Raw genomic sequence first — 26,400 nt, forward strand, 5'->3', positions numbered from 1 at the left:
TGGGAGGCCGAGGCGGGTGGATCACGAGGTCAGGAGATCGAGACTATCCTGGCTAACATGGTGAAACCCCGTCTCTACTAAAAATACAAAAAACTAGCCGGGCGTGGTGGCGGGCGCCTGTAGTCTCAGCCACTTGGGAGGCTGAGGCGGGAGAATGGCGTGAACCCGGGAGGCGGAGCTTGCAGTGAGCCGAGATCACGCCACTGCACTCCAGCCTGGGAGACACAGCGAGACTCCGTCTCAAAAAAAAAAAAAAAAAAAAAAACAAAAAAAAAACTAAGGGCTGAAAATAAGAATAGATTCGGGCTAGGCGCGGTGGCTCACGCCAGTATTCCCGGCACTCTGGGAGGCTGAAGCAGATGGATCACGAGGTCAGGAGATGGAGACCATGCTGGCCAACGTGGTGAAACCCCATCTCTACTTAAAGAAAAAAAAAATTAGCCGGGCTTGGTGGCCTGTGCCTGTAATCCCAGCTACTCAAGAGGCTGAGGCAGGAGAATGGCTTGAACCTGGGAGGCTGAGGTTGCAGTGAGCCAAGATTGCACCACTGCACTGCAGTCTGGGAGACAGAGTGAGACTCCTTCTCGAAAAGAAAAGAAAAGAAAAAGAATAGATTCGAAAGGAGTTCAAATACATTTGTGGACCAAAGATTCATGATGGTGCCCAGGTGCGGTGGCTCACACCTGTGATCCTAGCACTTTGGGAGGCCGAGGGGGGCACATTGCCCGAGCTCAGGAGTTTGAGACCAACCTGGGCAACACGGTGAAACCCCATCTCTACTAAAATACAAAAAAAAAAAAAAAATTAGCCAGGTGTGGCAGCATGCGCCTGTAGTCCCAGCTACTCGGGAGGCTGAGGCAGGAGAATTGCTTGAACCCCTAGGCAGAGGTTGGAGTGAGCTGAGATTGTGCCACTGCACTCCAGCCTGGCGAGGGAGACTCCATCTCAAAAAAAAAAAAAAGAGAGATTAATGATGGCCAATTAGAAGAATTGGTCAGTTGGAGGTTAAATGTCCAGCCTTTTGGAATTCACAGCCTTTCTCGATTCACAGCCTTTCTCAGAAAGGAAACGTTTGACTGATTGGAGAATAAAACAAGTGTGGTATTGCGGGATCTGGCCAGCAGCCTGCAATGCAATGGGGCTCTCTCTTCGTTCCCAGTCGGATCAGCAGGTTGAGAAATAATAGACACACACAAGATAGTGAAAGCTGGGTCCAGGGGGGTCACCACCTTCTGATCCCATGATGCCGCCAATGAACTGGATATACCAGCATTTATTATTAAGTTTAGTGAGGGCGGAAGTAGGTTAGTGAGAGATTTAGGGTCCTTTGATTATGAGGTGAGAGGGTCACATGGGGATGAAGTAATTCTTTAACGTAACATCTGTATGCAGAAGTACAGTATACAGAGATAAGAATTTACAATATAGTGTGTGCATCAGTAATTTCTAACAGAGCCTTAAAACAAAACAGTCTTTCCATAACCTATGATTAGCAAGATATTAATCAGCAGTAACAGTTGCAGCTAAAGCTGGTTACAAACAATCCATAGAAACAGGACGTGAAGCTAGACAACCTGTTAGACCAGAAATTCTCAGAAGGGAGTATGCCTTAACCCCAAAGAGGCCTAGAAGAGCTGTGGCAAGATGAGGGTGTTTATAGCCTATCTTATCCATATGAACAGATGCCCCTCATGCATCCGTTTATAGGCTCTCCACAAGGGTCGCATTCCATTCCCAGAGCTATGAACATCTGTTTTTCTGGGATAGGAATCTTGGTGATGTGAAACCTCCCTGACTGCACATCATTCATAGGCTCTCTGCAGGGGGAGGTACATCACCCGCTGTTGGCTCATTCTGGCAGTCCAACCTGGCATTTTCTTTACACAATCCTGCATGCAACTTTGTATTTATAATAATCAGGAGCATTTCATCTTTTATTCCATAGCAATAGTTTCAGGGGGTCTCCCTACAGTGTGGCAGTTTTACTGTTCTAATTATAAAAAGTATCAAACACATAGGCCGGGAGTGGTGGCTCATGCCTGTAATCCAACACTTTGGGAGGCCAAGGTGGCGGATCACTTGAGGCCACGAGTTTGAGACCAGCCTGGCCAATATGGCGAAACCCTCGCTCTACTAAAAATAGAAAAATTAACCTGGCATGGTGGTGTGTGCCTGTAGTCCCAGCTACTCAGGAGGCAGAAGTTGCAGTGAACCCAGGAGGCAGAAGTTGCAGTGAGCCCAGATGGTGCCACTGCACTCAAGCCTGGGTGACTGAGCGAGACCCTGTCTCAAAAAACCAAAACAAAACAAAACAAAAACCCACAAAACAAAAAACAGTAAACATTATTTCTTTTCTTTATTATTATTTTTTTTGTAATAGGATCTCCTTCTGTTGCCCAGGCTGGAGTGCCATGGCGCTATCATGGCTCACTGCAACCTCCGTGTCCTGGGCTCAAGCGATCCTCCTGCCTCCATCTCCCAAATAGCTGGGACTACAGATATGGGTGGACACTAGGCCTGGCTAATTTGCTTTCTTTGTTATTTTTTGTTTGTTTGTAGACATGGGGTTGGGGGAAGGGGTGTCTCACTATGTTGCCCATGTTGGTCTTGAACTCCTGGCCTCTAGCAATCTTCCCAAAGTGCTGGGATTACAGGTGTGAGCCCTGCTCCCAGCCTATTTTTGATACTTTTTTCTTTAAAATTTTTTTTCCACTTTCTGCAACTTCAGTTACATATTTTTTAATAAAAATTAGATCATAGCATATGCATTGTTTTGTAATCTATTCTTAATAATCATGAATATTTTTCTATCCAAAAAAATAATAATAATCACTTAAGACATAAGGAAACTCTAGATGATACCTTAGGGATGAGGGAAAGTACCCAAAGATTACAGTGGGAAGGCGTTCATATCTCAAGTATAGAAAGCCTTTAGAGAGCATGGGCAGTGCAAAGTGGGGGGTTTACGGAGGAAGCAGCAGCTCTGTATAGACCTCCTGGGCCACAGGTGGGCTTCACAGAGGGGCTTGCAAAAGGATCAACTTCTAGGGTATGATTCTCTGGCCCACAGGCAGCTATATGCAGGCAAGGTGGGAATTTTAGTTTCTCTGTCTAGAAGGCAGTGGACAGGTTATAAACAGGTCAAGGCTACAAAGTCACAGGGAGATCACTTTCTGGGTTGTGACTGAGGTAGGCTCTACCAGATGTTCTCATACCCACGGCTGACTAGAGACAAACATGAGGTATACAGAATAAGATGTAATCCCAGCATTTGGGGAAGCCAAGGTGGGCATATCACTTGAGGCCAGGAGTTCGAGACCAGCCTGGGCAGCATGGTGAAACCTCATATCTACTAAAAATACAAAAATTAGCCAGGGTGGTGGCGCACACCTGTAATCCCAGCTACTTGGGAGGCTGAGATATGAATTGCTGCAATGAGCTGACATTGCACTGCTGCATTCCAGCTTGGGTGGCAGAGTGAGATGCTGTCTCAAGAAAAAAAAAAAAAAAAGAAGTGGTAAAGTCAACTAGATAAAATATATACCCACAAACAAATTTTCTGGGGTTTCCTACTAGATAAAATCCAAGTTCCACATCAAGACTCAACTAAACAGTCATTTTCTCTGTGATTTGGACACTGATTGCTGCAGCAAGTTTGAATAAAGAGTGAGTTCCCTTCCTTTGGTAGGCCAATAGTAGAGATATTTGATCTGGCCCAGTGGATTGTTGCTTGTGTGCTTTTGGTTAAAGAAACCACCAGTGACTTAAGGGGACTTTAGAAACTGATGGAAGACAGCATTTATTTTTATGTATTTGTTTTATTTTATTTTATTTATTTATTTTTTTTATTTTTATTTTATTTATTTATTTATTTTTTTTGAGACGGAGTCTCGCTCTGTCTCCCAGGCTGGAGTGCAGGGGCCGGATCTCAGCTCCGCCTCCCGGGTTCACACCATTCTCTGGCCTCAGCCTCCCGAGTAGCTGGGACTACAGGCGCCCACCACCTCGCCCGGCTAGTTTTTTGTATTTCTTAGTAGAGACGGGGTTTCACCATGTTAGCCAGGATGATCTCGATCTCCTGACCTCGTGATCCACCCGTCTCGGCCCCCCAAAGTGCTGGGATTACAGGCTTGAGCCACCGCGCCCGGCCTATTTTATTTTATTTTTGAGACAGAGTCTTGCTCTGTTGCCCAGGTTACAGTGCAATGGTGCCATCTTGGCTTACTGCAACCTCCACCTCCCAGGTTCAATCAATTCTCCTGCCTCAGCCTCCTGAGTAGCTGGGATTACAGCCGCCTGCCACCACGCCCATCTAATTTTTGTATTTTTAGTAGAGACAGGTTTCACCATCTTGACTAGCCTGGTCTCGAACTCCTGACCTCGAGATCTGCCCGCCTCAGCCTCCCAAAGTGCTGGGATTATAGGAGTGAGCCACTGCACCTGGCCCGGAAGAGAGCATTAAACTAACTGTAGAGTCAATTACAGGATTTCATGACAAGCAGCTGGAGTCCCTGGAGAAAACAAACAGAACCATAGAGCAGAGGCCTTCAGAATGTGGTAGTTACCCCCGAACATCCTGGAAGACTATCCAGATGCACTTGCACTTTCTTTTTTTTCCTCTCTCTCTCTGTTTTTTTTTTTTTTTTTTTGGCAATGGAGTCTCACTCTGTCGTCCAGGCTGGAGTGCAGTGGCACTATCTCGGCTCACTGCAACCTCTGCCTCCCAGGTTCAAGCGATTCTCCTGCCTCAGCCTCCCGAGTAGCTGGGATTACAGGCATGCACCACCATACCTGGCTAATTTTTGTGTTTTTCATAGAGATGGTTTCACCATGTTGACCAGGCTGGTCTTGAACTCCTGAGCTCAGGTGATCTGCCTGCCTGGATCGGCCAAACTGTTGGGATTGCAGGCGTGAGCCACCACACCTGGACAGCTCTTGCAGTTTCAAGGATATGGATTTCCACATTTCAGCTTCCATTTTACTCTTCCCTGAAACTAGTTGGCTTGGGAACAAGTTTGACTATGTAATGGTCCTCCTTCTATTTCTCCTTCTATATTTCACAAGAGAAAAATATACCTTTCTGGCATCCTAATTCAAACTATGGCTCATTGCTCCAGGGTGGTAAAAATCTCTTTGAACTTAAGAGAAGGATATATAAACATATTTGTTTCGGGGAAAACTTTTTAAAAAGTAAGGCATTTTTGTCCATTGACAGGTGAATGGATAAACAAAATGTGACATACACACAAAGCAATATTTTTCAGCCCAAAAACAGAAGGAAATTCTCGCAACATGGATGAACATTGGCTAAGAGCGATAAGCCGGTAACAAAAAGACAAACATTGCATTATTTCCCTGACATAAAGTACTTAGAGCAGTCAAAATCACAGTCAGAAAGTAGAATGGTGGTTGCCAGGGGCTAGAGAGAGGAGAGAATGAGGAGTTATTGTTTATTGGTACAGAGTTTCAGTTTTGCAAGATGAAGAGTTTTGAAGACGAATGATAGTGATGGTTGCACAGGAATGTGAACATACTTAATATCATTGAACTATACATCCCCAAAAAATGGTTCAAATAGTACAAAGGGAAAAAAAGTAGTCAAGGCTTTCTAAACCCAAGAGGTTCTTGTCTAATATGCATTTCTTTTTTTTTTCAGACAGAGTCTCGTTCTGTCGCCCAGGCTGGAGTGCAGTGGCAGTATCTTACTCACTGCAACCTCTGTCTCCTGGGTTCAAGCTATTCTCCTGCCTCAGCCTCCCGAGTAACTAGGTTCACAGACATGTGCCATCACACCTGGCTTTTGTATTTTTAGTAGAGACAAAGTTTCATCACGTAGGCCAGGCTGGTCTTAGAATTCCTGACCTCAGCTGATCTAGGGCTCCTAAAGTGCTGGGATTACGGGCATAAGCCACTGTGCCTGACCTCTAATACACATTTATATCAAGGGCTTTAGAAATAGATACTTGAAGGCCAGGCACGGTGGCTCATGCCTGTGATCCCAGCACTTTGGGAGGCCAAAGGGGGCAGATCACCTAAGGTCAGGAGTTCGAGACCAGCCTGGCCAACATGGTGAAACCCCATCCCTACTAAAAAGGTGAAAAAAAACAGCTGGGCCAGGCGCGGTGGCTCACGCCTGTAATCCCAGCACTTTGGGAGGCCGAGGCAGGTGGATCACGAGGTCAGGAGATCGAGACCGTCCTGGCTAACAAGGTGAAACCCCGTCTCTACTAAAAACACAAAAAAATTAGCCAGGTGTGGTGGCAGGTGCCTGTAATCCCAGCTACTCAGGAGGCTGAGGCAGGAGAATGGCGTGAACCCAGGAGGCGGAGCTTGCAGTGAGTCAAGATCCTGCCACTGCACTCCAACCTGGGCAACAGAGCAAGACTCCATCTCAAAAAAAAAAAAAAAAAATTAGCTGGGTGTGGTGGCAGGCACATGTAATCCCAGCTACTCTGGAGGTTGAGGCAGGAGAATCACTTGAACCCAGGAGGTGGAGGTTACAGAGAGCCAAGATAGCACCATTGCACTCCAGCCTGGACAACAAAAGTGAAACTCCATCTCGAAAACAACAACAAAAAAGATACTTGAAAGCCTGTATTGAGATGCTCTAGAATCACAACAGCTGAAGCAGTATGAATGATTTAAAACGTAAATGCCAGGTCAGGTGCAGTGGCTCATGTGAGTAACAGCACTTTGGGAGGCTGAGGCGGGCAGACAGCTTGTTGGGGACCAGCCTGGGCAACATGGTGAAACCACATCTCTACAAAACCATACAAAAATTAGCTGGGCGTGGTGGGGCATGCCTGTAGTCTCAGCTGCGTGAGAGGCTGAGTCAGGAGAATCTCTTGAACCCAGGAGGCGGAGGGTATGGTGAGCTGAGATCGTGCCATTGCACTCCAGCCTGGGCAACAAGAGCAAAACTCCGTCTCAAAAATGAATAAAACAAAATAAAATAAAAAGAGAAAACTTTACACAACGTTTTTTTCCCCCCTGGGACAGGGTCATTTCTCTGTCATTTTTCATCTTGTCGTCCAGGATGGAGTGCAGAGGCCTGATCTCGGCTCATTGCCACCTCTGCTTCCCCACTTCAAGCGATTCTCCTGCCTCAGCCTCCCAAGTAGCTGGGTTTACAAGCATGGCCACCATACCTGGCTAATTTTTGTATTTTTAGTAGAGATGGGGTTTCACCATGCTGGCCAGGCTGGTCTTGTACTCCTGACCTCAAGTGATCCACCCACCTTGGCCTTCCAAAGTGCTGGAATTACAGGCATGAGTCACCATACCAGGCAGGAACTTTATACAGCATTTTAAAGATTTTCTGTGCTTTTTTAAAAATGTCAAATAAAATGAAGTATTTACTCCAATTGCAGTCAAACTTTGATTAATTCCATCTTGTAAAAGTTGAATATTTTCTATTTCTTATTTTTTCTTTTCTCAAATTATTTTTCATTTCTTATTAATTTTTTATTTTCTTTTTAAAAATTATTTTATTTCTTACTGATTTTTAAAAACCCCTTTTTAAATTTACATTGAAAAAGTTGGCCAGGCATGGTGGCTCACACCTGTAATCCCAACACTTTGGGAGGCCGGGCAGGTGGATCACGAGATCAGGAGTGCCAGACCAGCCCGGCCAATATGGTGAAACCCCTCTCTACTAAAAATACAAAAATTAGCCGGGTGCGGTGGTGCACACCTGTAGCCCCAGCTACTTCGGAGGTTGAGGCAGGAGAATCGCTTGAATCCGGGAGGCGGAGGTTACAGTGAGCCAAGATCGCGCCACTGCACTCCAGCCTAGGTGACAGAGTGAGACTCCGTCTCAAAAAAATAAAAATAAATAAATAAATATAAATAAAAGTTTCTGGCCAGGCGCCGTGGCCAACATAGCGAAACTCCGTCTCTACTAAAAATACAAAAAATTAGGCGGGCATAGTGGCGGGCGTCTGTAATCCCAGCTACCCAGAAGGCTGAGGCAGGAGAATTGCTTGAACCCAGGAGGCAGAGGTTGCAGTGAGCCAAGATTGCGCCGTTGCACTCCAGCCTGGGTGACAAGAGCGAAATTCTGCCTCAAAAAAAAAAAAAAAAAGAAAGAAAGAAAGAAAAGAAAAAGTTTCTGTGGCAGGGCACAGTGGCTCATGCCTACAATCCCAACACTTTGGGAGGCTGAGGAGGGAGAATCACTTGAGTCTAGGAGTTTTGAGACCAGCCTGGGTAACATAGTAAGACCTCCCCATGTATTAAAAAAAAAAAAAAAAAAAAGAAAGAAAAGAAAAAAGAAAAGAAAAAGCTAGGCATGGTGTCCGCACCTGTAGTAACAGATACTCGAGATGCTGAGGTGGGAGGATCGCTTGAGCCCTGGTGGCAGAGGTTGCAGTGAGCCGAGATCGCTCCTCCCTGACTCAAAACAAAATTAAATTAAAAAAACATTTAGGCCGGGCGCTGTGGCTCAAGCCTGTAATCCCAGCACTTTGGGAGGCCGAGACGGGCAGATCACGAGGTCAGGAGATCGAGACCATCCTGGCTAACACGGTGAAACCCCGTCTCTACTAAAAAATACAAAAAACTAGCCGGGCGAGGTGGCAGGCGCCTGTAGTCCCAGCTACTCGGGAGGCTGAGGCAGGAGAATGGCGTGAACCTGGGAGGCGGAGCTTGAAGTGAGCTGAGATCCGGCCACTGCACTCCAGCCTGGGCAACAGAGCGAGACTCCGTCTCAAAAAAAAAAACAAAAACAAAAAACAAAAGCATTTAATTGAAAGAGAAAAGTTTCTCTGTCAATTTTTTTTCTTTTTTCTTTCTTTTCTTTTTTTCTTTTTTTTTTTTTTTCTTTTTCTGTCTTGTGATGGAGTCTTGTTCTGTTGCCCAGGCTGGAGTGCAGTGGCGCAATCTTGGCTTACTGCAACCTCTCCCTCCCAGGTTCAAGCAGTTCTCTGTCTCGGCCTCCCGAGTAGCTAGGACTACAGGCACAGGCCACCACGTCCTGCTAATTTTTGTATTTTTAGTAGAGACGAGGTTTCACCATGTTGGCCAGGAAGGTCTCGATCTCTTGACCTTGTGATGCACCCGCCTCGGCCTTCCAAAGTGCTGGGATTATAGACGTGCACCACCCCGCCCGGCCTCTTTTTCTTTTTTGAGACAGAGTCTCGCTCTGTAGTCCAGGCTGGAATGAAGTGGCACGTCTCGGCTCACTGCAACCTCCGCCTCCCGAGTTCAAGTGATTCTCCAGCCTTAGCCTCCCCAGTAGCTGGGATTACAGGTGCCGGCCACCACGCCCAGCTAATCTTTGTATTTTTTAGTAGAGACGGGGTTTCGCCTTGTTGGCCAGGCTGGTCTTAAACTCCTGACCTCAGGTGATCCGCCCACCTCGGCCTCCCAGATTGCTGGGATTACAGGTGTGAGTCACTGTGCCCAACCAACACACACACACATATATATGTGTGGTGTGTGTGTGTGTATATATATATATAATTTATATATATTGCTGGGTTGCCCATGCTGGTCTCAAACTCCTGAGCTCAAGCGACCTGCCCGCCTCGGCCTCTCGGATGCTGAGGTTACAGGCGTGAGCCACCGCGCCCCGCCCTACCTCATCTTCTTAAGACAGGGTCACGGATTGCCCTGGAGGGTTAGAAACTTCGAGACTTTTGTAGCATCAGTAAAGGCCGCGGCCAGCCTCTTCGCGGCATGGGCGTGGCTCGCAGCTACTTCCCAGCCTGGGGTTCCGCTTCGGCTCGCAGACACTGTGTGCCCGCCAGTAGTGGTAGGTTTCCAACAGCTATTGCTGGCTCTTCCTCTTGCGGCCTTTTCTTGAAACGGATTCTTCTTTCCGGGAACAGAAAGCGCCAGCCATGCAGCCTCGGCAAGGAAAGGCCACGCGGAGAGCTTCCGAGGCCGGAGCCACTGTCCCCGAGGCTTCCGCGCGGAGTGCCAGGGGGGCCCGGACCGACCGCAACGAGTCTCCGGCTGCCCCCGAAGCCGCCCTGCCCGAGGCGGGAAAGTTCGGCCCCGCCAGGAAGCCGGGATCCGGGCAGAAGAAGAGCCCCCCGGACACCCAGGAGCGGTCGCCCGTCCGCGCAACTGGGGCCCGCGCTAAAAAGGCCCCTCAGCGCGCCCAGGACGCGCGGCCCTCTGACTCCACCAGCGCCGCTGGGGCGGAGGGGCTGGAGCCTCCTGCGGCTCGGGAACCGGCTGTTTCCAGGGCTGGTTCTCGCCGCCAGAGGGGCGCGCGCGGCTCTCCGAAGCCAAGACCCCTGCCCGGGCCCCGGGACGTGCCCAACCCCGGCCTGCCGGTCTCGGTCCCCATTCTGGTACAGAGGGATGCGGCGCCTGGGGCCAGGAAGCTCCGGGCGGTTTTGGAGAAGTTAAGGCTCAGCCACCAGGACATCTCCAAGGCGGCGAAGGTGGTGAATGGGGTTGTGGGCCACCTGCTGCGCAGATTGAAGTGCGAGCCCGAGTTCGGAGGCGTCGAGCAGCTGCACACCGGGAGCTACTACGAGCACGTGAAGGTGAGCTGCTTGGCGCCCGCCCGCGGGGCCCGGATGCTCAGCCTTCCCGAATCCGCAGTTCGCAGTCCCTACCTCCCCCGGGTCGCGCCCCTCACTTCCCTTCGGAAGTGACTTAGACTCTTGCATGTTTTTCGGTAGCCTGTTCTAAGTAAAACGACAAACCGTTCGTTTACTCATCTACACATCCAACGATCAGACAGCCAACCGGTACTGATTACTGGGTAATTTCAAGACAGTGTTCCCGGGGTAATTCAAATGTAGCGGTTTATTCATGCAAGCCGACATGTATCGAGTTTCCGTAACAGGGCGGTGTTTGATGGTGTGGACCTGAGGTCCCAAGTGAGATATTGACTTGGATAATTTGAAGTGGTCTGTTAAAAATTCCACGTAGACTTTTTCCTATGAGAAAGACCTCTTACTCCATAGAAAAAAATACCTTCAATTTCTCTCCCCCTCTTCCTCCCTGCCCTCTCCTGCTGTCCCGTCTATCCCCAATTTCTTATACAGAAATCTTGGGAAGCTCACAGTGTAATGTTAAACAAACAAATACGAATATTCCCTACAGATACTAAAAACTATGCTTTCTAGATACACATTCCGTATAATTGCTTAGACGTGTGTATTACACAGCTCCATTTGTTTGTGGGTGATTGAGTCATTAATGGTTTCTGTGTAAATCGAAAGTTTAGAAGCAAGTTCCTGACTGGAGCGTGTTTCCTGCCCAGCAACAGATTTCTTTCTTTTTCTTTCTTTTTTTGAGACGGAGTTTCACTCTTATTATCCAGGCTGGAGTGCAGTGGCGTGATCTTGGCTCACTGCAACCTCCGCCTCCCAGGTTCAAGCGATTCTCCTGCCTCAGCCTCCTGAGTAGCTGGGATTACAGGCATGAGCCTCCACGCCTGGCTAATTTTGTATTTTTAATAGAGATGGGCTTTCTCCATGTTGGTCAGGCTGGTCTCGAACTCCCGACCTCAGGTGATCCGCCAGCCTCAGCCTCCCAAAGTGCTGGGAGTACAGGTGTGAGCCACCGTGCCCGACTTCTTTTCTATTATTTTCTTTTCTCTTCTTTTCTCTTTTCTTCTCTTTCCCTCCCTCCCTCCCTTCCATCCTTTCTCTTTCGTTCTTTCTTTTCTTTCTTTTTTTTCTTTTTTTGACAGAGTTTCACGCTTGTTGCCCAGTCTGTAGTGCAGTGGTGCCATCTAGGTTTCACTGGCACCTCTGGCTCCCGGGTTCAAGCGATTATCCTGCTTCAGCCTCCCAAGTAGCAGGGATTACAGGCACCTGCCACCACTTCCGGATAATTTTTGTATTTTTAGTAGAGACGGGGTTTCACCATGTTAGCCAGGCTGGTCTCAAACTCTGACCTCAGATGATCCACCCGCCTCGGACTCCCCAAGTGCTGGGAGTACAGGCTTGAGCCACCGCGCCCGGCCCAGACTATGTCTTGAGCATGATACTTTTCAATTAACTATTTTACTTTTCAGCATCAGATGTCTCTGATTGAGCATGATTCTTATTACGTGCGTATCAATTCAGTTCAATTACTATATATGGCGGGTCCAAAGGAAAAAGAAAATTACCAGTTAGAATTAGAGAACAAGACATTCAGAAGACAGTCTCCATTCAGAACCACTTTGTGTGTGTGTGGGGGGGGGTTTTGTTTGTTTGTTTGTTTTGGTTTGGTTTTTTTTTTTTTGAGACGGAGTCTCACTCTGTTGCCCAGGCTGGAGTGCAGTGGTGCCATCTCGGCCCACTGCAAGCTCCGCCTACTGGGTTCACACCATTCTCCTGCGTCAGCCTCCCGAGTAGCTGGGACTACAGGCACCCGCCACTATGCCCGGCTAATTTTTGTATTTTTAGTAGAGAAGGAGTTTCACAGTGTTAGCCAGGCAGGTCTCTATCTCCTGACCTCGTGATGCACCCGCCTCAGTCTCCCAAAGTGCTGGGATTACAGGCCTGAGCCACCATGTCCGGCCCAGAACCACTTTGTTTTTAAAAATTATGCCAATGAAAAGAAATCCAGTGAAATTTGTTTAATCTAAAACTTTTTCTTTTTCTTTTTTTTTTTTTTTTGAGATGGAGTCTTTCTGTCACCCAGGGTGGAGTGGAATAATGTGATCTTGGCTCACTGTAACCATCTGCCTCCTGGGTTCAAGTGAGTCTCCTGCCTCAGCCTCCTGAGTAACTGGGATTATAGTCAGGTGAGTCAGGTGTCACCTCACCGGGCTAATTTTGTATTTTTAGTAGAGACAAGATTTCAGCATGTTGGCCAGGCTTGAACTTCTGACCTCGATCCACCTGCATCAGCCTTTCAAAGTGCTGGGATTACAGGCATGAGCCACCGCACCTGGCCTAAAACTTTTTCTGTTACTGATCATGAGATATACGTGGGCCAGGTACAGTGGGCTCATGCCTGTGATCCTAGCATAATGGGAGGCTGAGGCGGGAGGAACTTGAGGCCAGGAGTTTGAGTCCAGCCTGGGCAACATAGTGAGACCCCAGCTCTACCAAAAATAAGTTAAAAATTAGCTGGATGTGGTGGCACACATCTGCAGTCCCAGCTACCTGGGAGACTGAAATGGAAGGGTCATTTGATCTCAGGAGGTCAAGGCTGCAGTGAGGCCTGCTCACATCACTGCACTCCAGCCTGGGCAACAGCGAGATGCTGTCTGAGTGAATGAATGAATGAGATATATGTGTTTCTTGTAGAGCTGACCCACTGTTCATCCACCAGCAGGCTTGTACAGTTCATTAGCTCCCCTCCTCCTTACCCCTCTCCTCAGCCTCTCCCATATTCTCATTTGTCCCATATTTTATTTTATTTTTATTTTATTTTATTTTATTTTATTGTGAGATGGTGTCTTCCTCTGTCACCCAGGCTGGAGTGCAGTGGCATGATCTTGGCTGACTGAAACCTCTGCCTCCTGGGTTTAAGCAATTCTCCTTCCTCAACCTCCCAAGTAGCTGGGATTACAAGCTTGATTAACCATGCCCAGTTAATTTTTGTATTTTTAGTAGAGACGGGGTTTCACTATGTTGGCCAGGTTGGTCTCGAACTCCTGACCTCATGTGATCCGCTTGCCTCGGCCTCCCAAAGTGCTGGGATTATAGGTATGAGCCACGGTGCCCTGCTTCTTGTTCCATATTGATGCTCTAGGAAAGTCAGAAAAGCCTATAGAAGAAAATATTGCTCCTATTTTATTTACTGTTATCATTTTGATGTATTTTCTTCTTTTACACATACACTTGGATCTGTTATATTTATATTTGCATTTCAAAATTGGATTCCAAGTTCTTTTTTATGAGTCAAAGGATAGACAAAATATACTTCTCAGTAATTTATTTACATAGTTCCATATTGACACATTTCTCATTCATATATTTTATTGTAGTTTATCAAATTCTAGGTTAAAAAAAATCTTGAAAATATGTGGGAAGTTTCTTGTAGAAATTCCCTGTAGAATTGTTAGTCCATATGTTCTTTTTGTTCTAAGTGTTAATGTACTATTTATATACTTTGGACTGAGTGAAAAGGTTACATGGAAATCAATTAATTTTAGTGTTTGTTTGTTTTTGTTTTGTTTTGTTTGGAGACAGAGTTTCATTCTTGTCACCTGGGCTGGAGTGCAATGGCTTGGGTGGCCTCAGCTCACTGCAACCTCTACCTCCCAGGTTCAAGCGATCCTCCTGCCTCAGCCTCCTGAGTAGCTGGGATTACAGGCATGCACCACCATGCCTGGCTAACTTTTTGTATTTTTAATAGAGATGGGGTTGCTCCATGTTGGTAAGACTGGTCTCGAACTCGACCTCATGTGATCCACCCGCGTCGGCCTCCCAAAGTACTGGGATTACAGGCGTGAGCCATCACGCCCGGCCAGTGGTTTTAAGTAATGGTATATTAACTGGTAAAGAATAGGAACAAACTACAGCAACATGAACAGTGAAAATGAATTACGTAAATAATGTTGAACAACAACAACAAAAAGAACGTAAAGGAATACATACAGCTGATGCAGCAAGATAAGGAAAATAAAGGCATAGGATTGGAAAAGGAGTGATGAAATCGTTATGTGTAGATGACTTGATTGGCTTCATTTATAAACTGTTGGAAATAATTAGTAAATTAGCAAAATTGCTGGTTGCAAAGTCAATAAACAAAGATAAAAATATTTCAATATACTAACAAGGTTAAAAACAAAATGAAAATACTATTTAGAATATCATCAAAAATATCAAAGCTAGGTCCATTGGTGCATTCTGATAGTCCCAGCTATTTGGGAGGCTGAGGTAGGAGAATCACATCAGGCCAGGAGTTTGAGGCTGCAGTGCACTGTGATCTATCTGTGAGTAGCCACTGTACTCCAGCCTAGAGACCCCATCTCTAACAAATAAAAATTGAAAACTTTGGCCAGGCATGGTGGCTCACGCCTGTAATCCCAGCACTTTGGGAGGTAGAGGCAGGCAGATCGCTTGAGGTCAGGAGTTTGAGACCAGCCTGGTCAACATGGCAAAACCCTGTCTCTACTAAAAATACAAAAATTAGGCCGGGCGCGGTGGCTCAAGCCTGTAATCCCAGCACTTTGGGAGGCCGAGACAGGCAGATCACAAGGTCAGGAGATCGAGACTATCCTGGCTAATCCGGTGAAATCCCGTCTCTACTAAAAAATACAAAAAACTAGCCGGGCGTGATGGCAGGCGCCTGTAGTCCCAGCTACTCCAGGAGGCTGAGGCAGGAGAATGGCGTAAACCCGGGAGGCAGAGCTTGCAGTGAGCTGAGATCCGGCCACTGCACTCCAGCCTGGGCGACAGAGCAAGACTCCGTCTCAAAAAAAAAAAAAAAAAAAGAAAATTAGCTGGGCATGGTGGCATACGCCTGTATTCCCAGCTACTGGGGAGGCTGATGCAGGAGAATTGCTTGAGCCCAGGAAGCAGAGGTTGCCGCGAGCCAAGATTGCTCCATTGCACTTCAGCCTCTGTGACAAGAGTGAAACTGTCTCAAAAACAAACAAACAAAAATGGAAAACTTGAAAAACAATTTAAAAATCAAATATTTAGGAATAAATCTCACTAAAGATATTCAAAACTTAAAAACATAACTGGGTAAATTTGAAGAGGAAGTAATTGACAACTATGTCATGTTCATTTTTCCTCAAATTGATCTGGATTTAATGCAATCTCAGTCAAAATCTCATCAGTTTTTTAATTAAATTGACAAACTGATTAAAATATTTATTTATTTATTTATTTATTTATTGAGACAGAGTCTTGCACTGTCACCCAGGCTAGAGTGCAGTGGCGCAATCTCGGCTCACTGTAAGCTCCGCCTGCTGGGTTCATGCCATTCTCCTGCCTCAGCCTCCCAAGTAGCTGGGACTACAGGCGCCTGCCACCACTCCCAGCTAATTTTTTGTATTTTTAGTAGAGACGGGGTTTCAGATTTATTTATTTTTTTATTTTTATTTTTATTTTGAGACAGAGTTTCACTCTTTTGCCCAGGCTGGAGTGAAGTGGCTCGATTTCGGCTCACTGCAACCTCCTTCTCCCGGGTTCAAGCAATTCTCTTGCCTCAGCCTCCCGAGTAGCTGGGATTATAGGCGCCCGCCACCACACCCAGTTAATGTTTGTATTTTTAGTAGAGACGGGGTTTCACCACTTTGGCCAGGCTAGTCTCAAACTCCTAACCTCAGGTAATCTGCCCGCCTCAGCCTCCTAAAGTGCTGGGATTACAGGTGTGAGCCACTGTGCCCAGCCTGATTAAAAGATTTATATGGAAGTGCAATGAACCTAGAATAGTTTAGGAAATTGTACGGGAAAAAATGTTGGAAGATTTACTCTACCAAAGAGCAAGACTTACCATAAAGCAGCCTAATTAAGCAGGTGTTATTGATGCAGTGATAGAAAAATAGGCCAACTGAGGCCGGGCGCGGTGGCTCAAGTCTGTAATCCCAGCACTTTGGGAGGTCGAGACAGGCGGATCACGAGGTCAGGAGATCGAGACCATCCTGGCTAACACGGGGAAACCCGGTCTCTACTGAAAAATACAAAAAACTAGCCGGGCGAAGTGGTGGGTGCCTGTAGTCCCAGCTACTCGGGAGGCTGAGGCAGGAGAATGGCATGAACCCGGGAGACGGAGCTTGCAGTGAGCTGAGATCCGGCCGCTGCACTCCAGCCTGGGTGACAGAGCGAGACTCCATCTCAGAAAAAAAAAAAAAGAAAAATAGGCCAATTGAATAGAAAGTTCAGAAAGAATCCTGCACATATAATTCAATATAGTACACAAAATATGCAGCAATGTAATTCAGTAGGAGAAAGGTTTGTTTTTTTTTTTTTGAGACAGAGTCTTGTTCTGTCACCCAGATTGGAGTACAGTCGCACCATCTTGGCTCACTGAAACCTCTGCCTCCTGAGTTCAAGCAATTCTCCTGCCTCAGCCTTCTGAGTAGCTGGAACTATAGGCACACACCACCACATCCAGCTAATTTTCATATTTTTAATAGAGACGAGGTTTCACCATGTTGGCCAGGATGGTCTCGATCACTTGACCTTGTGATTCGCCTGCCTCAGCCTCACAAAGTGCTGGGATTACAAGCGTGAGCCACTGTGCCTGGCTGAATAGATGATTTTTTTTTTCTTTCAATGAATAATGCTGGGTCAATTGGGTATCTATATAGGAAAAACATGAACCTTGATTCCCTGCCACATATCATACACGAAAGTTAATTATAGGTGTGAGCCACTGCAGCTGGCCTAAAATCATTTTTAGTTATAAAAATAATGCTAGGTCATGGTAAAAAAAATCGAGTGTAGATCCTACAAAATGAAACAGGTAATACTCTTCCGCCTCCTGCCAGCTCCAGTAGTCCCACTCCCAGAGGGAATATATAGACATTATGAATCTTGCTTTTTAAAGTAAAGTTTTAAGTGGAACTTAAAACTTCCAGTCACTTGGAAAACATTCATAAGCAAATATTTCAGTGCTATTTTTACTGTTTCTTAGATTTCTGCACCTAATGAATTCGATGTCATGTTTAAACTGCAAGTCCCCAGAATTCAGCTAGAAGAATATTCTGACACTGGTGCATATTACTTTGTGAAATTTAAAAGAAATCCAGAAGGAAATCCTCTGAGCCTGTTTTTAGAAGATGAAATATTATCAGCTTCTAAGATGCTGTCAAAGTTTAGGAAAATCATTAAGGAAGAAATTAACAACATTAAAGGTAAGATTTTTGCCTTTTGATTCTTAAAGGTTTAATTATACCTAGTAATTGCCAATGTGCACTCACCTCCTCATGTTTCTTGACCTCTCTGCAGTAAGAAAAAGGGCAGTAGTGAGGTCAAGAAACATCAGTAGAGGAGTGTACATTGGCAATTACTAGGTATGACTATTCTCTCCTTCTAGAAACAACACTCTGCTTTTCATTTAGTCTGCTGCTTGTGCCACTGGGTAAATGCGCCTGCATAAAATTGATGGGATCCTCTTTAAAGCTCGTAATCTAATAGTGTAAAAACATACAACACAAATTGCAGTGAGTGCTCTGAAGGGAATAAACTGGGAAAAGTGATAGCAATTAGGGTGGAATGGGGTGGTAGAGCCAAGCCCTGAGGCAGAAAAAAGAGCTTGGCAAGATCTAGGAACAAAAAGAGGCTCTTGCAGAAAAGATGAAGTGACATGAAATGAAGCTAAAGAGGAGGCCAGGGACCAGATTCTCTACTGACTTGTAGACCCGGAAAAGGAGTTTAGATTTTGTTTTATTTTATTTTTGAGAAGGAGTCTTGCTCTGTCGCCCAGGCTGGAGTGCAGTGGCACGATCTCGGCTCACTGCAACCTCTGCCTCCCGGGTTCAAGCGATTCTCCTGCCTCAGCCTCCCGAGTAGGGGGGATTACAGGCACCCACCACCACGCCTGGCTAATTTTTGTGTTTTTAGTATAGATGGGGTTTTACTATCTTAGCCAGGCTGGTCTTGAACTCCTGACCTCATGATACACCCGCCTCAGCTTCCCAAAGTGCTGGGATTACAGGTGTGAGCCACTATGCCTGGCCAGATTTTATTTTATTTTATTTTATTTATTTTTATTTTATTTTATTTTGAGATGGAGTTTCACTCTTGTCACTTAGGCTGGAGTGCAATGGCCCTGATCTCGGCTTACCTCAACCTCCGCCTCCCAGGTTTAAGCAATTCTCCTGCCTCAGCCTCCCAAGTAGCTGGGATTACAGGCGTGTGCACCACGCCCGGATAATTTTTGTGTTTTTAGTAGAGATGGGATTTCTCCATGTTGGCCAGGCTGGTCTCAAACTCCTGACCTCGGGTGATCCACCCACCTCAGCCTCCCAAAGTTCTGGGATTACAGGAGTGAGCCACCGCGCCCAGCACCAGGTTTCATTATCTGATCATTGAGAAGCCAGGTTTTCATCAGAGAGTAATGACTGGCTTTGTATTTTTAAACATTTACTCTGGCTTCTGAGGATAGATTTTATAAGAAGGCAAATAGGAAGATTAGAAAGGAAAATGATGAAATAGTTCAGGTAAAAGATGGTGGCAGCTTAGATGGGGTGGGAGTAGGGTGCTGGGATTGGAGCAGCAGACAGGTCCAAGCTGTAGCAGCACTTGCAGCTGGATTAAGCATAGTGGGTAAGAGAGAGGATTAAATTAAGATGGTTCCCAGGTTTCTGGATGGTGCATCTGGGTGGATTGATTGTGCCATTTTCTGAGATGGGAAGGACTGAGGCAAAACATACTTTGGTATATGAATTAAGTTATGTTTATTGGCTTTGGATATGTTTGGTTGTAGATTCCTGTGGTACATCAACATCAAAGTGGATGTGTTAAGTTTGTAGCTGGATATAGGTTTGGAGTGCAAAGGATACCTTTGGGCTGCAAGTAAACATTTGGGAGTCATCATCATATAGGTGGCTTTGGGAATGGATGAAATACCTAGGCAGAAAGTGTAAATTCATACATCCATTAATTTAATCAATATTCATCGATAATCTAACGTGTAGGTGTTCTAGTTATTTAGGATTCATTAGTGAACAATTAGATGAAGACCTCTACCCTTCTGTACTTTATAATCTTGCAAGCACAGGCATACAATTAATAACAAATGGAAAAAATGATTATCTTGTATACTAGAAAGTAGTAAGTGCTGTTGTGAAGAAGTATAGCAAAGTGAGAGGGATCAGGAATGTGGGAGATGGAGGTCGGGGGAAGTTGCAATGTTAAGTAGAGTGGTAAGAAGAGAATTCCATTAGAGTTTGGGAAGAAGAGAATGAGCAAAAGGAGAATATGAATGTTTTGTAGAAGGAGCAGTCAGTGTTTGGAATGCTACTGACATCCAGAAATCCACTGGATTTGGTCTTTGGTCTTGTGGGGTTCTTTGGTCTTCTGGGGTTGACAAGAGAAATGTCAGTGGGGTGATGGATATGGAGTGAAAGGCAGGGTTGCAGTGGAGATAACATGTGTAGGCCACTCTAGAAAGTTCTGACTGGGCTGAGTGTGGTGTCTCAGCACTTTGGGAGGCCAAGGCAAAAGGATCGCTTGAGCCCAGGAGTTAAAGACCAGCCTGGGCAACAAAGTGAGAGTCCATCTCTACAAAAAAAATTTTTAGGCCAGCCGTGGTGGCTCACGCCTGTAATCCCAACACTCTGTGAGGCCGAGGTGGGCGGATCACAAGATAAGGAATTCGAGACCAGCCTGGCTAAGATGATGAAACCCTGTCTCTACTAAAACTACAAAAATTAGCCAGGCATGTTGGCACACACCTGTAATCCTAGCTACTCAGGAAGTTGAGGCAAGAGAATTGCTTAAGCCCAGGAGGCGGAGGTTGCAGTGAGCTCAGATTGCGCCACTGTACTTCAGTCTGGGCGACAGAGCAAGACTCTGTCTCAGAAAAAAAAGAAAAACAATGTTTTTTAATTAGCCAGGGGTGGTGGCATGTGCCTGTGGTCCCAGCTACATACAATGCTGAGGCAAGAGGATTGCTTGAGCCTAGGAGATTGAGGCTGCAGTGAGCCATGTTCATGCTACTGCACTCCAGCCTGGGTGACAGAATGGGACCCTGTCTCAAAAAAAAAAAAAAAAAAAAAAAAAAGTTTGGGCTGGAAGGAAGCAGAAGATGGGTGAGTGAAGGGGTGGCCTGCCCCTCCACACCTGTGGGTGTTTCTCGTTAGGTGGAACAAGAGACTTGAGAAAAGAAATAAGACACAGAGACAAAGTATAGAGAAAGAAAAGCGGGGGCCCGGCGCTCAGCTTACAGAGGACCCCGGCACCGGTCTCTGAGTTCCCTTAGTATTTATTGATAATTATCTTTACCATCTTAAAGATAAGGGAGTGGCAGGACAATAGGATCATTGTAGGGAGGAAATCGGCAGTAAGACATATGAACAAAAACCTCTGTGACATGAATAAGTTTAAAGGAAAATGCTGTGCCTTGAGATGCATATGCAAACATCTCCATAAACCTTTTAGCATTATTTCAGCCTATCACATGGGGAGAAACCTTGGACAACACCTAGCTTTCCTAGGCAGAGGTCCCTGCGACCCTTGGCCGTGTACGTGTCCCTGGGTAGTTGAAATTAAGAGAATGGTGATGACTTTTAACCAGCAAGCTGCCTTCAGGCACTTGTTTAACAAAGACACATCCTGCACAACCCAAAATCCATTAAACCTTGAGTCACTGCAGCACATGTCTCTTGCAAGGACAAGGTTGGGGGTAGGGTCACAGATTAACAGCATCTCAAATACAGAACAAAATGGAGTCTCTTACATCTACTTCTTTCTAAATAGACACAGTAACAGGCTGATCTCTTTCTTTTCCCCACAGGTGAGTATGGAGAGGAGGAAGATATGGGGTGAAAGGAGAGGTATACCCTGTAACCCTCTGTATGAATTTCAGAATAATCTAGCAGGGAGGGAGAGGTTGCTGATGTAGGAGAGGGAATAGTTGAAGAGCATGGTACTTGAGAAGTTGAGAAGGAAGGGATCCAGAGACCATGTGCAGAGGTGGCCTTTGAAAGGTAGATGGAGGGCCAGGTATGGTGGCTCACACCTGTAATCCCAACACTTTGGGAGGCCAAGGCAGGCAGATCATTTGAGCTCAAGAGTTCAAGACAGGCCGGGCGCGGTGGCTCACGCCTGTAATCTCAGCACTTTGGGAGGCCAAGGCAGGCGGATCACAGGGTCAGGAGATCGAGACCACGGTGAAACCCCGTCTCTACTAAAAATACAAAAAATTAGCCGGGCGTGGTGGCGGGCGCCTGTAGTCCCAGCTACTCAGGAGGCTGAGGCAGGAGAATGACGGGAACCCAGGAGGCAGAGCTTGCAGTGAGCCGAGATCGCGCCACTGCAGCTCCAGCCTGGGCGACAGATTAAGATTATATCTCAAAAAAAAAAAAAAAAAAGGAAAAGAGTTCAAGACCAGCCTGGCCAACATGGTAAAACCCCATCTCTACTAAAAATACAAAAATTAGCCAGGTGTGGTGGTGCTTGCCTGTAATCCCAGCTACTCAGGAGGCTGAGGCAGGAGAATCACTTGAACCTGGGAGGTGGAGGTTGCAGTGAGCTGAGATCACACCACTGTACTCCATCCAGCCTGGGCTACAGAGCCAGACTTTGTCTCAAAAAAAGTAAGGTAGATGGACACTTACTTCCTCAGTGGTAACAGGAGAGGTGGCCAGATTTGGGTAACAGGTGGCCAGGTTTGCAGATTTTTCTAGTGTTTTCTCCTTTGTGTTCTACTTCCTCACTGTGGAAGTCTTATCTGAGAGTAGTAGCCTTTACTGCTTATATACCCCCAACTCCCAAAGCCATCTACATTTCTGACCATAGCCACCAACCCAGCAACCATCCCCACTTGAGTGTCCCATAGGTATCTAGAGCTCATTGTATCTCATGAAGTTCAGCTTGGCCCAATCTTTTTTCTTCCTGCTTATTCTGTTTTGGGGAATGGAACCAACATCAGTCACTTCCTAGGCCAAGATCCTGGGATGGCATCCCAAGGCTCCTACTTTTCTCCTCACATCATACTCAACTCATGACCGGTTATGTTGATTTGTACTTCTTTAGTTGCTCTCATTTCTTCCCCCGTGTCTTGATGCTCACTGCCTTTGTGCTGCCATGGCACCCAGCCTCTGTGCCGGGCTGTTGCTGTGGTTTTTTTGCTGCCTGTCTCTTCCCTCTTGCCCATCTGGCCTCTTCTCTAGGCTTCCCTCCATTCTGCCATCTATAATTTGTAATGAAAATTTAACGAGGCGCTTTGGCACATGCCTGTAATCCCAGCTACTCAGGAGGCTGAGGCAGGAGGATTGCTTGAGCCCGGGAGGCAGAAGTTGCAGTGAGCCAAGATTGTGCCATTGCACTCCAGCCTGGGCAACAAGACAACAAGAGCGAAACTCTGTCTCAAAAAAAAGAAAAGAAAAGAAAATTTAATCACAGCACTCTTAAACCTCAAAGTCTACAGAGACCCCCTCATCATAGATGCCCCACACCATCTTGACAATGCCTCCTGATGGGAGATATCAGTAATTATTGTGTGGGTTTTTTTTGTTTTTTTGTTTTTCTTTTTTGAGACATAATCTTAATCTGTCGACCAGGCTGGAGTGCAGTGGTGTGATCTCGGCTCATGGCAACCTCCGCCTCCTGGGTTCAAGCGATTCTCATGCCTCAACCTCCTGAGTAGCTGGGATTACAGGCATTCACCACCATGCCCAGCTAATTTTTGTATTTTTAGTAGAGATGAGGTTTCTGCATGTTGGTCAGGCTGGTCTCAAACTCCTGACCTCAAGTGATCATCCCATCTTGGCCTCCCAAAGTGCTGTGATTACAGGCGTGAGCCATCACGCCCAGCCAATATTGGTTTAGTAAAGCATTTTGCCTTTTAGAACCAGTTTCTGTTTTACCACCAATGTTTACTTTATACTTAGCACACCAGAGATCTTCAATTATAGTTATATTATTTCCCCTGTATTTCTAGAGAAAATTGGATTAATACTTTCTTTTCTTTTATATGTTCAACCAGATGCAGATGTCATCATGAAGAGGAAAAGACCAGGGAGCCCTGCTGTAACACTTCTTATTAATAAAGAAATATCTGTGGATATAACCCTGGCTTTGGAATTAAAAACTAGCTGGCCTGCCAGCACCCAAGAAGGCCTGGCCATTAAAAACTGGCTTTCAGCAAAAGTTAGGCAGCAACTAAGACTAAAGCCGTTTTACCTTGTACCCAAGCATGCAAAGGAAGGAAATGGTTTCCAAGGTATTTTAAATATTAAAGTTAACTTAAAGATGTAAAAGAGTTGTTAATGTTATATGTACAGGCAGCAGATCAACAGCCACCCAATGCTGTTGTCATGTCAAGACCATCAGGCGAAACAGGTTATAAGATGGGAGTCTGGTGACAGACAGAATTGAAAAGGGCACAGTTGTAGTATTAATATCAAATACTCAGCTTTGAAATGTCTAGCAATCCACATTTGAATTTTATCTTTTTTTATTTTTATTTTTTCAGTAAAAAAAGCAGTATTGGCCTTGGAGTCAGACTGCCCTGGTTCTGAATCCTGAGGCTCCTTCTAGTAGTTGTGTGACTTTGAGCTAGTTATGATGCTTTCTAAACCCAGTTGCTCATCTGTACACTGTGTTAAGCAAAACTACTTGAAAAGTTCTGGAATGATAAAATGTGCATGCAGTTCTGTGGCCAGTTTTGTTCATGCCAGTTATATGTTATTACATATTAATATTATCATTAGAGTCTAGACTCTCATTCTCAGCCCTGGTTCTCTCTTTCCTTCATCTTCCCATTCCACTGCTCCTATACAATGTGTCTCAGCCTCACAGATCAGGATGGGTTTTCAGGCTATGCTCTTGGATAAAACTCAACTTCCAAGAACCAGACTGAGTTGGTCTACAGCTAAAACTTTATAATGGTGATATTTTTGAAGGTAGAAGGAAGTAACTTTTTTTTTTTTTTTTTCTGAGACAGAGTTTTGCTCTTGTTGCCCAGGCTGAAGTACAGTGGCACAATCTCAGCTCGCTGCAACCTCTGCCTCCTGGGTTAAAGCAATTCTCCTATCTCATTCTCCCAAGTAGCTGGGACTACAGACGCACACTACCATGCCTGGCTATTTTTTTGTATTTTTAGTAGAGACGGGGTTTCACCATGTTGGCCAGGCTGGTCTCGAACTCCTGGGAGTGGCTTTTTCCCTTGTGATTTAGTCTAAAAAAAAATGAAAGTAGCTGATTATTTTCATTTCCTCCCATAGATTTATGTAGGACTTTTGGCACCTACTACTACTGGATTCCAGGGAAATTGAAGGGGACTGTAAAACAAATGAGCCAAGTTATAAATGAGTATTGCTGAAAAAAGCCCAGAAATAGTCAATCATGCTTAGTTTAATGGTTTGTGTTTCTGTGGACACATATCATAACTTCATATATTGCATACATATAGGAATCATTTTCTGTAAGAAAAATAGTTTATGAAGGGAACTTACATATATCATTATTCATGTTTTTACAAAATGATTATAGCTTTCTGCAAAGAGGTTGTTCTGTAAACTGAACAATTTATAGAATAGCTGCCCCAAGAAACCTTCACTGTAAGTGATACAGAAATCACAACAGGACCCCATACCATCTCTTGCTGACCCCACACTGTCCTGGGGAACACTGGAGGATAAATCACCTTAGAGATGAAGAAGAGTCCTTTGGTGGCCCTGTGGCCTATGTGGCTAGCGAGGTTTTTGTTTTGTTTTGTTTTGTTTTTGTTTTTCTTTTTTTAGACGGATTCTTGCTTTGTCGCCCAGGCTGGAGTGCAGTGGCGTGATCTCGGCTCACTGCAACCACCACCTCCCAGGTTCAAGCGATTCTCCTGCCTCAAACTCCCGAGTAGCTGGGACTACAGGCGCATGCCACCATGCCAGAATAATTTTTGTATTTTTAGTAGAGACAGGATTTCACCATGTTGGCCGGGATGGTCTCCATCTCTTTACCTTGTGATCCACCCGCCTCAGACTCCCAAAGTGCTGGGATTACAGGCGTGAGCCACCATGCCCGGCCATGGTTAGGGAGTTCTTTGCATTCTTCCATTAAGATGAAAGAAAGTGAAGGCTGGTGCTGGATGCTTAGCTTCACTTCTGCTTTCTGTTACCCTTGGCTGTTCTGCATCTCCCATCATTCCAGATTATGTATAATTAGACAAAACTCTGCTTCTGTGTACGTGTGTGAGTGTATGTGAACAGAGGGACTTAGTGAAAATACTTGTACTAGATTGGAGACACTTATAACACCTGCTGTATCTTTTCTTTCTCTATACATTCTACTAGAAATTCCCTGGTCTCACAAATTATATTTTTAAAAATATTATGTTTTTGTTTTTATTTATTTTTATTTGTTTATTTTTTGAGACAATCTCGCTGTGTCGCCCAGGCTGGAGTGCAGTGGTGCAATCTCGGCTCACTGCAACCTCCACCTCCTGGGTTCAAACGATTCTCCCACCTCAGTATCTCAAGTAGCTGGCACTACAGGTGCGTGCCACCATGCCCAGCTACTTTTTTGTATTTTTAGTAGAGACTGGGTTTCACCATGTTGGCCAGGCTGATCTCGAACTCCTGACTTCAGGTGATCCACCCATCTCCATCTCCCAAAGTGCTGGGATTACAGGCATGAGCCACCGTGCCTGGCCTTGTTTTTATTGATTTTTTTATTAAAAATTTCAAATTTTAAAAATCTACCTGTTTCAAAATACCAGTTTTATTACCAAGGATATAATTTATTTAAAAAACAGTTTATGATTTACTTGCAGTTTTTTTGTTCTTAAGATAAGAGGACAGTAAAATTTGAGATTTTTAACCCACTCAAAAAAATGTTCAGCCAGGTGCAGTGACCCATGCCTGTAGTCTCAGCTACT

The 26,400-nt window shown here is 45.5% G+C and overlaps 1 protein-coding gene across 3 annotated transcripts in view; it reads left to right on the top strand.

The window, feature by feature from the left end:
* Nucleotides 1-9,609: 9,609 nt before the first annotated feature.
* CGAS (cyclic GMP-AMP synthase) overlaps nucleotides 9,610-26,400 on the top strand; it is a 31,071-nt gene continuing 14,280 nt past the window's right edge. The window contains exons 1-3 of one of the 3 annotated variants that reach the window (XM_001109400.5): nucleotides 9,610-10,499; nucleotides 17,497-17,716; nucleotides 23,515-23,751. In XM_001109400.5, coding sequence (XP_001109400.2) covers nucleotides 9,843-10,499; nucleotides 17,497-17,716; nucleotides 23,515-23,751 — 1,114 coding nt within the window. In that variant the 5' untranslated portion in view covers nucleotides 9,610-9,842. Of the gene's footprint in view, nucleotides 10,500-17,496; nucleotides 17,717-23,502; nucleotides 23,752-26,400 lie in introns of all 3 variants that reach the window. The other 2 variants (NM_001318175.1, XM_077998957.1) reach the window with 2 other exon arrangements.

Source organism: Macaca mulatta, chromosome 4 (assembly GCF_049350105.2).
Source record: "Macaca mulatta isolate MMU2019108-1 chromosome 4, T2T-MMU8v2.0, whole genome shotgun sequence".
In the NCBI taxonomy this organism is placed as follows: domain Eukaryota; kingdom Metazoa; phylum Chordata; class Mammalia; order Primates; family Cercopithecidae; genus Macaca; species Macaca mulatta.